At 41.6% G+C, this 12084-nt stretch overlaps 1 protein-coding gene across 1 annotated transcript; it reads left to right on the top strand.

The window, feature by feature from the left end:
- The first annotated feature begins 6259 nt into the window (after positions 1-6259).
- On the top strand, positions 6260-10699 carry LOC135480820 (uncharacterized). Its single transcript, XM_064760748.1, has 5 exons — positions 6260-6349; positions 6724-6795; positions 7585-7663; positions 8966-9124; positions 10680-10699. Exons 1-5 carry the CDS (start codon positions 6299-6301, stop codon positions 10697-10699), a joined length of 381 nt encoding a protein of 126 aa, XP_064616818.1. The 5' UTR covers positions 6260-6298.
- The last annotated feature ends 1385 nt before the right edge of the window (positions 10700-12084 follow it).

Raw genomic sequence — 12084 nt, 5'->3', positions numbered from 1 at the left:
GGAGAATTGTCAATCGTTTGCTGTCTCTCGATTGATTGTGTCTACATGGAGAAAGTCCCAGTTAATAAAACAGAAGCAGCTGGGTAATGGCGGTAAAGAGCTCTGGACCCATGAACCGAATACATGGAAGTTTGATGAGCAAGGAACAGCTTATTCCAGGCATACACTCAAAAAAATTGATCCCTCAAATTTAACAGAAAATCTGTTGTCTGAGTGATGCTAGAATGCATTCTTTTATTATAACACAATATTCTGTCATAGAATGGTTATGTTGAATTAATAGCATATGTGTGTTATATTTAACAGCAATTTGCTTATATTTAACAACAATCTGCTATAATAGCTGAGTACATTCTAGCATTACTCAGGTAACAGGCTTTCTGTTAAAATTAACACATTAATTTTTAAGTGTATTTTATTTATTTATTTATTTGATGTTCTACGTCGTACACAAGAATATTTAACTTATACGACGACGGCCAGCATTATGGTAGGAAGAAACCAAGTTTTGAGTGGTTACTTCTCGGTTATATCACAGTTGGTTGCATAAAGCTGGTGTAAAGGAACTGCGGTATAACGCTATTCTTAGAATTACACTGCGGTGTGCATAAAGATGGAATAAGATATATGAAATTGTGTAATTATGCCAGATTTGTTGCTGTAAGCTATATTTACCAGGGATGTATGTGTTTAAGGAGAGGAATAAGGCAGATTCCAGCACTGTTTTTTGTTGGTTTTTTTTGTTTTGTTTTTTTTTTTTGCATAGCTGACCTTCATTTCTTTTTTTTTCTTTTTCGATGACGTATAATATACACCTCCATGAAGAGTCACCTAGAGAAATGCTTTTACATGCATTAGCGCCTTTACATTCGATGTACAATACCAGTTATATATACTGCAAGTCTTGCTGCCAGAGATGGAAAGTATACACCAGTACATATTGCAAGGAGTGGCAATGATGGTAAAAGGATGACAAATTTATAAAATCTCCGTACATAGCGCTAATCATATGCTGATATATATTTAAAAGAGTGGGAAAGGTAAAAAGTAACAACAAACCATCTGTGTAGGGTCAAAATATATGTCTAAACATGCATACACAGGTCAGAGTACATAACCAGAACATCAGTTACTAAGTCTTTGTAATCTTTTTTTTTTTTTTTTTTTTTTTAAGAGAGCATGGAAGATTTCCCCATTTCTTTTGAAATATGTCAATTGAAGCGTTACCTTATAGACAGATATATTTTTCGGTTGCGATGATATCTTCTATATCATATAAGACTGGCATGAAGTCTGGTTTTCTGGTTTGCATTTGTAAATATACCATTTCTTAGGAGTATACAATGATTTCACAGTATATTATATGGTTGTTTCTCCATATCATGTATGCTAAATATGATATTACTCGTGGAGAGCATTCTGATCGTAACCGCAGAGAAGTCTGCAGACCACCAATCAACAAATTGGCGCCAAAAATAAGTAACAGTGTTACATTCATACAGCATATGGCAAAAGGACTCTTGTTCTTGACAATCCTTACATAGTGGGCTATCTGTCTGTTTTATTCTATGTAAATATTTGCTACAAGGGAGTATGCGATGATTGCAGTACTGTTGCTAATCTGTGTTCTGTTAACTAAGGGAATGCTACATGGATCCAAAATTTGTTGAAATAATTCTTTCAATAAAAGTGTCTTGAAAATCGTTTATTAAATACATTGATAGACGAAGTTAAAGATAGCCCTCACGGTGCAGGCACTATTTTTGTATGTTGGAGAAGCACATGTTGAACGCGACAGTTATACAGGTAATTTTTTAAAGTATTGTTTAACATCATATTTAAGATTATTGTAGTTATACGATGACGGTCAGTGTTAAGGGGGCAAGAAACTGAGGCTTTGGGTAAACCATGGTCTTTGACAAGGTACTGATGATGAATGTTCTCATATATCATATGGGGCCTCTGTGGTCGAGTAGTTAGCGTGCCAGCGCGGAGGAAATGGCCAAAGAACCTCTCACCAATACCGTCGGTGTCAGTTCAAGCCAAGTTCATGCTGGCCTCCTCTCCGTGCGTGGGAAGGTCTGCCAACAAGCTGCGGATGTTCGACGGTTTACCCCTTGCTCTGTCCGTCTTTCTTCCCACCATAATGCTGGTCACCATGGTATAAGTGAAATATTCTTAAATAAGGCATAAAACACCAATCAAACAAACAAAACATATGTCATATGATGTACAGACATGTACACCGTATTGATGGAAGAAATGTCGGCTACAACGAACGTTTCCTGACCATTTCGGTGGCCTAACTATTGGAGTTTCTGCCTCCAAGTCTGGAGACCCCGGGATCAAACCCGGTTTCTTGCATGCCAAAGGCATTTAAAATGGTACTTGCTTCTGCCTCGCTTGACTCTCAACACTGAGAGGTTAAACCTGCGACCTTGTGACTGAGAGCAACTGGGTTTTTGGCGACTGGGAGAAACTGGAAGCAACTGGGAGCATACGATCGGACACTAGTTTTAGCCGATCTACGCGCACTTTTAACCACCGATGACTGCTGACTCTCTCGTAGTTACGGTGGGAGGTAGTTGCTCGTAGTTAAACACGTTCTACTTTCCTGCGACTCGAAGCATCCGGTTGTACCCAACTCCGTCGATCTACGTGTGCTGACGTCCAGTTGGACAACCACGAAGTGTATCACGTGCATGAGTTACGCTATAAAAATGGCGACCACCGATGAGGCGAGAAATAAGCTCATCGATAGACCGTGGCTTAGCCCGTGCTTGTACAACACCTCTCGCATCGCACAGACAAAGCAAATCATTTACACGGGGAGTGTAAACAGGGAAGGACGGTAATTATATTACATTTGTCTTTCCTCTCACTAAATTGGGGTATATAAGAGAACCGTTGGAATACAATGACAAGAAAATTGCCCAAGAGACCTTAACATTCGGAAAAGAAGGCACTTAACTTAAAGGTATATTAGACCTTATATCAATTACATCCACGCATCGTGTACAAGGATCCCGTCATCATGAACAGGTCACACAACAGTCACATTGTTAAGTATCTGCTCACAATTGCCGCCAGTCGTAGTCGAACTACGCGCACCGAAACTGAATCTGATCAGACGCCGCCATTTGCTCACTATCGTCAAACTTTTTAACATAACCGCTTTGAAGATCAGAAAAGTTAGTCGGCGGTTCGCGGTAGGCGGTAGGCGATTCAAAGGTACGAGTCATTATCTTTTCAAACGTTAACATTCAAATATCTCTAATCTTACGAGCATGCGATGAGATAAAATAATCTACAAATTTACTGTCTAAGGCCGGGATTGAACTCGCAGCGTGTATGGCCTAGCGATGAAAAGATCTTAACCGTTCAGCCGCGACCGCTCCAAACTTCATTCTGATTCAGATCAGATGGGTGTGTCAACTGCATCTAACATCAGATTTCTTCGCCACTTGCATTCCAATGACACAAAATAAGCCTGCGCCGCAGAATAAGTTTATTCTCCATATTGGCATGCATTGAATATCCATACTTTGTTATTAGCACACCGATTTTCCCATACCAGAAAGACAAGAAAAACAATTCTCAGAAATGCCTGGTAGCCCTGTAGTTATTTCTCTTTCTATGTATTCGCCCCATCATCAGGTCGGGAATTGATGCATTAGAAGCTTTGTGTTACACCCCCCCCCCCCCCCCCACCACATGCATATATTACGTCACTCAAACGTCATAGCACTAAATGTTACGTGTTGTTTACTACAATGAGAAGGGGCATACCCGATACAGAAATGGGTGTGACTTTCCACTATGGAGGAATCAGCCTTTGACCGACTGCTTCCCGTGGCATGGGAAGTCTTCTAATATTATTTCAACAGGCATTTTTCAGCTCTCAAAAAAGAGGGAATACAATTTGACTTCATTTTGAAAAGTCACCAAAAGTCAGATTTGCATTTCATTCGCTGATCAATATATCTAAACAAGGTAAAACAAATTATTGTGGTGGAATAAATTTTCTGCACCAATTACTTTCAAAGAGGTCGGAATTGAAAATGCACAGATTGCTAAGCATCCAACGCAATGGCCACACGAAAAGTTTTATTACAGTTCGTGGAAAATATATACAGCGGAGATATATCTATTACATTATCCACGCTTAAAACTCATCAAAGAGATGAAAGAATTTAATGAAATTTGATTTAGGCTGCGCACAGTCGTAAGGGTCTTTGGAGTCTCGCAGATTATTCCCAGCAAGTATTCATTCTCCATGATTAAATGAAATCACTGGGCTTGTTTCAAAGTTTTTAGGTTATGATCATGTATCCTAGTAGTGAAGAGTATTGCAAACATTTTCCCAGAAGTGTTAAGTGAGAAACAAATTGTAGTGGGCGATTAATGGTTTTTCGAGTTAAAATTTTCCATCTCATTCTATTCTAAATTCCAGAAAAATGAACATTTCATCTATGTGCAATCTATATTTGTTTCCGAAAGTTTTACATCTGATAAACCTGGATTATTGCTTTTAGAAACGAGACTTAAAGGTATTTAAACAAATTTAAAATTTGATAATAACGTATCTGTGTTTAAACTAATATAAATTTCAATTAACTTATGCTTCTCTTTCATGAGTTGTAAGCGTTGTCCTCTTAGCTCGAACGCAATTCAGAAAAATTTATTCAAATTTTTCGTCTCGATTTTGCGTTGGATGTTCAATGATCTGTACGTTTCAATTCCTTCCTCTCCAAAACTCATTTTAAAGGTAAATCTGGTAACAAAAGGTAACCTGTTATAGACCAAAGGCCTACCTTTCGCTGGAATAGATTGGACAGAACGAGGCTGTGATGTTTCCCACTTCTCCAAAATACTTGTCTGGAAAACAGTACATAGAAGAAGCTAACCAGCTACTCATATCTGTGATAAACGAGATTACCCACTTTTCCCACCTCAATACATGTCTGGAAAACAGTACATTCAAGAAGGTAACCATCTACTCATATCTGTGATGAACAAGATTTCCCACTTTTCCCACTTCTCCAAAATACTTGTCTGGAAAACAGTCTATACGAGAAGGTAACCATCTACTCATATCTGTGATAAACGAGATTACCCACTTTTCCCACCTCAATACATGTCTGGAAAACAGTACATTCAAGAAGGTAACAATCTACTCATATCTGTGATGAACGAGATTTCCCACTTTTCCCACTTCTCCAAAATACTTGTCTGGAAAACAGTTTATACGAGAAGGTAACCATCTACTCATATCTGTGATAAACGAGATTACCCACTTTTCCCACCTCAATACATGTCTGGAAAACAGTACATTCAAGATAGTAACCATCTACTCATATCTGTGATGAACGAGATTTCCCACTTTTTCCACTTCTCCGCAATACTTGTCATAAAAAGTGCTTTGTCTTGAAATAGTGTTTGTAGAGTGTCCAGCTGTGATTGATGTTTTACCCGTCCATATGGTACAAATGGCTGTACATCATATGATGTATGTTTTGTTAGTCTCATTGGTGTTTTACGCTCTATTCAAGAATATTTCATTTATATGACGGCGACCAACATTATGGTGGGAGGAATCCGGACAGAGACCCAAGAGAAACCCTCGACCATCCACAGGTTGCTTGAAGACCTTCCCAAGTAAGGCTGGAGAGGAAACCAGCATTAGCTGAACTTGGTGAGAGGCTCTTGGAATCCAGCTTTTGAGACAACTTTTAAAACTAATGCCCTACGTATCGAGAAGGAGACGAATCTCTAATGACTATCCCTAGTAGATAGTAAAAGTGTTTTGGGATGGCTCCCCCCACCTCTCTCTCTCTCTCTATGCCCCTTCCCCCACCTCCTCACTTCATCACCCCAACTAACCACACCTTACACACCCTTACGCAACACGATGTAATTAATTCGATGAGATGATAATTTTAACCTCCATCTTTCTCGCTTGACACACGGCCACCCTAGGATACGCCTATTAACAAATAATTTAATGTATATGTAAATCTAAATCAGATATACCAGAACCCTTGACTCAAACTCTTAAGCGATCATTTCAGGTAATAATGAGACCATATTATCTGGAAGAAAATCATCAGCTGTTGCTACGTGTGTCATACCAGACTTACTTGGAAATGTTTGGTTTGAAGACAGCGCGATCGAGTGCGATATCCGGTTGAGCAGAGCCTACAAAAAGGACCCCTATTTAACGTCCATCAATCTGGGTTCTTGTACTGCAGGCAAGTGTAGTGTGAACTGATTCTCGAAACACAGTTTGACTCACTCCATGTTATCAATGTCGTCCAGAAGACTGCTGATCATCTGTCTACTGATTGCCGTGAGTTTAAAGTTATGTGATACCCGAAAGAGTGCATAACTGATATTTATTTATTTATTTGTTTAGTTATTTGGTGTTTTACACCATACTCAAGAATATTTCACTTATACAACGGCTGTCAGCATTACGGTGGGAGGAAGCCGGACATAGAATAACTGATGTGTAATGATACATACATGTATTTATGTTCATTTTTGACTTGTGGACTCATTGACTGATGCTGATGTACCTCACGAATTAAATCTTGCAATCGAATCTCGGCTGAAATACATATTTTGATCAACTCTCTGGCGAAGCACTGCCGTTTTCACCGCCTATAAATGTAAAAACGGTAATAAATGTATGTAACATGAGTTTGTTCGTTTTTCTTTCAGTGCTCCTGGTCATTGGCTAATTCAAAACGTCGAAACAGACCGAAATTCCAGAAAGGTGAAGGAAGATGTGACGTAAGTCCCACTTGTGGAAGTCTTTGCAACTTTATGTGATAGCTTTCTCGTCCAAATGTGTGTCTATGTATCAGTCAAAAGAGAAGAAAACAATATACAAAAAAGTGCAACTGGAAAAAAAATCTGTCCTACCCAAGAGTTTCTCTTTTTGTGATGTTTTACAACTGATATATCGTAGTTCAAGTTAAATAAAATCAGTCACACTGAGAAAATCGAAAGCGACGACTTTTTATCAAGTTTAACCAATCAGGTGCGATTTTTTCTGTTTCCGCTGTAACCTCACTCGATGCCTATACTGCCTTTTTGCCGCAAATACTGAATGGGTGTAGAGTATGAGTGACGCGACATCGGCGTTTCCGGTTTCTCCAATGTCCCATGGTCTCGTAAGAATTCCAGATCAGAAATTGGTTTACAGAGTTACAAAGCGAGTCAGAAAACATGTATGTGGTTGTTTCGACCAAACTAAGTTAAATTATTTGTTGTAGACAAATAGAACAGACATACAGGCAGAAACGAATGACGTTAACACTGACCGTGAGAATGTCAGTCTCTATATAGGTTATGCCAGTGCTTGGAACATGTAAGTTACGCCTATCGTGAGAAAAGACCCCCCTCCATCCCCCCAACCCCAGCCACAACCTTACCCCCTACCCCCAAACCAACCCTCTGCCTCACTCCCGCTTCCAACGTCTGTGTGTTGTCGGCTTTTGCCACTTTTCTTTTATGATTTATACTTTCTATTTGTGATTCTAATAATGATAACGTATATTTCCTCTGCTCTCTTTCAAGAAAGGACAAGTGTGTGGAGCAGGGTGCGTGTGTCGAACGGAAGTGATCACAAAGACCTCACGCTTCCCAAAATGCAATGGTGAGTCATATCTTACACTTGCGAAGAATGTATTGCACTCTGGTAATATACAATATTGTGGCAAAATCGTGAACTGATCTGTGGATAGTGTGAATCCCCGCGAATAACATGGATCGCTTCGTTGGCTTAATGGTTAGAGCGTCCGCCTCGAAGTCCGAACATCCCGGGATCAAACCCGCATTGGGTCATACCAAAAAGTTTAAAAATGGTCTTTGCTGCTGCCTCGCTTGGGGCTCTGGACTAAAAAGTTAGAGCAAGGAAACAATACTGATTGACCCAGTGTAATTATAATATGACTGGGTGGGGTATCATATTTGGTGTCTTCGGTATGGCCTCCCCCTGTCACTAGAAGACACACTATATATACACACACCTCAAGAGTCCTAGTCGTCATATGATTGAAAAACTGCTAAGTACGCATTAAACTCCAAGCATACATAAAAAGAGCATATTGTCCTTCAAGGCGTCATACAGTAACCCGTTGAATTACGTATTGTTCTGAAGTACTGTCATATAGGTAATTCGTGAATAACGTATTGCTCTCTAGTAATATCGTATAGGAATAACGTATTGTTGTCAAGTAATATTATATAGGATCTCCGTGAATATCCGTGTGAATTACATACTGTACCCCTGTGAATTACATTCTGTACCCCTGTGGTTGTATATTGTACTTCTGTGAAATGCATTGTACCTCCGTGAATTACATACTGCACCCTTGTGAATTATATTTATTGATTTATTTTATTGGTGTTTAACGCTGTCCTCAAGAATATTTCACTTATACGACGGCGGCCAGTATTATGGTGGGTGGAAACCGGGCAGAGCCCAGGGGAAACCCACGACCATCCGCAGGATGAGCTGGACTTAAACTCAGAGCGACCGCATTGGTGAGAAGCTTTTGGGTCACTACGATGCGCTAGCGCGCTAATCGACTGAGCCACGAGGGCCCCCTGTGAATTACATGCTATATATTGTACTTCTGTAAACTGCATATTGTACTGCAGTACTGTATAGAAAATGTTGCAAATATAAGAATGTTATTATTTATCTAGTTCTCAATTTATTTGATTTCTTTATTACCAACCAAGTCAAGGATATTTCCCTTTTCATAATGACAGATAGATTTATGGATGGAGAACCTCCACCCCCTCCCGCCCCCGGAGTCCGCTGAGTAAACCATCCTCCTTCTCCAGGTAACTAAAAATGAAAACAAGAGATTGGGTAACTTGACTTTACAGTATACCAGTCCGTAAGTGTCTAACAAGAATAGACAAATACAAAACATTTTTCTTTTTCCAGGTATCCGTTCAGAGGTTATAGCCAGAACCGAGGAGTGGAAGAATGCTACTGTCCGTTCTACAGTAGCCAATACCACCCTGAGCGACTATTACACGGACGACACCTGGTTCCTGTACCAGACAATTGCAGTGTTTAGGGGCCCACCAGTGGGAAGAACGGGTATGTTGGCATAATATTTATATACATGCAGGAGGTCTGTTACACCTTTTTGTTTGCATGTCCAGAGTCTCTGTATCTCTTGACACATTTCCACCACAACGCTCTCCAGTGACACATTCCAACCACAACGCTCTCCAGTCACACATCCAGACCACAACGCTCTCCAGTCACACATCCAGACCACAATGCTCTCCAGTCACACATCCAGACCACAACGCTCTCCAGTCACACATCCAGACCACAACACTCCCCAGTCACACATTCAGACCACAACACTCTCCACTCACACATCCAGATCACAACGCTCTCCAGTCACACATCCAGACCACAACGCCCCCCAGTCACACATCCAGACCACAACGCTCTCCAGTCACACATCCACACCACAACGCTCTCCAGTCACACATCCAGACCACAACGCTCCCCAGTCACTCATCCAGACCACAACACTCCCCAGTCACACATTCAGACCACAACACTCCCCAGTCACACATCCAGATCACAACGCTCTCCAGTCACACCTCTAGACCACAACGCTCCCCAGTCAAACATCCACACCACAACACTCTCCAGTCACACATCCAGATTACAACGCTTTCCACTCACACATCCAGACCACAACGCTCTCCAGTCACACATCCACACCACAACATACTCCACTCACACATCCAGACCACAAGGCTCTCCAGTCACACACTCAGACTACAACGCTCTCCAGTCACACATCCACACTACAACGTTCTCCAGTCACACATCCCGACCACAACACTCCCCAGTCACACATCCAGACCACAACACTCCCCAGTCACACATCCAGACCACAACACTTTCCAGTCACACATCCGGACCACAACGCTCTCCACTCACACATTTAGACCACAGCGCTCTGCAGTTACACATCCAGATCACAACGCTCTTCAGTCACACATCCAGACCACAACACTCCCCAGTCACACACTCAGACCACAACACTCCCCAGTCACACATCCAGACCACAACACTCTCCAGTCACACATCCAGACCACAACACTCTCCAGTCACACACTCAGACCACAACACTCCCCAGTCACACATCCAGATCACAACGCTCTCCAGTCACACATCGAGACCACAACACTCCCCAGTCACACATTCAGACCACAACACCCCCAGTCACACATCCAGACCACAACGCTCTCCAGTCACACATCCACACCACAACGCTCTCCAGTTACACATCCAGACCACAACACTCTCCAGTCACACATCCACACCACAACGCTCCCCAGTCACACATCCAGACCACAACACTCCCCAGTCACACATCCAGACCACAACACTCCCCAGTCACACATCCAGACCACAACGCTGTCCAGTCACACATCCAGACCACAACGCTCCCCAGTCACACATCCAGACCACAACACTCCCCAGTCACACATCCAGACCACAATGCTGTCCAGTCACACATCCAGACCACAACACTCCCCAGTCACACATCCAGACCAGAACACTCCCCAGTCACACATCCATGAGTGTTTCATTTGATGAGTGTTTCTTTTTTTTAATGTTCTAGGTTCCTTACAGAGTTTTTAACGAATTGATAATTTGCTCGTATTGTCCTGAGGGTCTCTTATATTCAATGTTCACATTTTCCCGGAGAGACAAAGCTTATCCGTAAAATATGAATTTTTTTTTATCTATTTGATTGATGTTTTTCGCCGTTCTCAAGAATATTTCACTTATATGACGGCGGTCAGCATTATGGAGGGAGGAAACGCAGGTTGCTGGAAGATCTTTCCATGTTCGATCGTAGAGGAAGTCCAACGACCGGACGATTTATTCATACTCTCCAGAGTGTTTCTTAAATTCATGCAGTTTTATGATTTTCTTTACAGAGAGTAGGGTGAAAAGCACTGTCTCCATCTTCAACTCTTTTGTTCTCGGTGAAATCTCCGGATCTCCCTCTATACTGACGGTTGAAGACATCCTCTACTTAAGTGAGGATCTTGTCATAGGTCTCAATCTGATTGAGACCACCAGCTTTAACACCGGATTCGGAGCTGCATAGTAAGTTCATGCTTATATAATGTTAATTCAATTGATATTCCAAAGTCTGAGCGAGCTGGATGTATGAAGATTCTATGTCCAGCTTAGTTTATTCGGACTGTATAATGCATTGATGGAAGACACGTGGTCTAGGATTATATAGGTACAAAGCTTGATATCTCGATGTTCTGGTGAGTGAGTGAGTGCTTGGACTTTAACGTCGTACTTAACAATATTTCAGTCATCTGATGAAGAAGGAGTCAGAGTGCATGTAATGTACCACATTATTGCAGGAGGGATTTTCTGCGGCCCTTTAATCTAGTGCTGCTTCACTGAGACGACTTACCGAAGACAAGTAAGCCGCGTCTTCCTAGCCATTATACTGATACGGGTCGACCAGACTTGGCACTTCCTCTTAATGCTGAACACAAAACCAGGAAGTACAACTTCCTCTTTAGAGTTCTTAGGTGTGACCCGACCCAGGATTGACCCTGAATCTACTGCCCCCGAAGCGGACGCTCTGCCAACTGAGCTGGTACCTGGCGATTGAAAAGCGCTGCTCAAATTTATAAGGGGGTCTCTGTAGCCGAGTGGCTTAGCATGCCAGTGCCGCACGACGACCCAGAGGCCTTTCACCAATGCGATAGCTGTGAGTTCAAGTCCATTTCATCCTGTCGGGCCGTAAGTAGGAAGATCTGAAAGCAACGTGCGAATGGTCGTGGGATTCCCCACGATTATTCTGGCCGCCATCATGTAAGTGAACTATCCTTGAGTACGGCGTAAATCACCAATCAAATAAATTATAATAAATAAATCAAATGTATAGGCAAATAAACAAATAAATGTGAACATGCAGGCACCATTCTAATTACACCTACTCTACTTTTTTGCAGTGAGTTGGTTCTTTGGAGAAGAGAAGGAGGTGTCCTGAA

Source organism: Liolophura sinensis, chromosome 13 (assembly GCF_032854445.1).
Source record: "Liolophura sinensis isolate JHLJ2023 chromosome 13, CUHK_Ljap_v2, whole genome shotgun sequence".
NCBI lineage: Eukaryota > Metazoa > Mollusca > Polyplacophora > Chitonida > Chitonidae > Liolophura > Liolophura sinensis.
Note: the sequence above shows the minus strand (reverse complement) of the source record. Positions and strands in the feature narration are given on the sequence as shown.

What these genes read in the sequence shown, in the direction of transcription:
- LOC135480820 (XM_064760748.1), top strand. Translation starts at nt 6,299, where the DNA reads ATGTTATCAATGTCGTCCAGAAGACTGCTGATCATCTGTCTACTGATT. An exon ending in TCATCTGTCTACTGATTGCC is followed by an intron (nt 6,350 to 6,723) that starts GTGAGTTTAAAG and finishes TTTTTCTTTCAG; the next exon opens with TGCTCCTGGTCATTGGCTAA. An exon ending in CCCACCAGTGGGAAGAACGG is followed by an intron (nt 9,125 to 10,679) that starts GTATGTTGGCAT and finishes TTAATGTTCTAG; the next exon opens with GTTCCTTACAGAGTTTTTAA.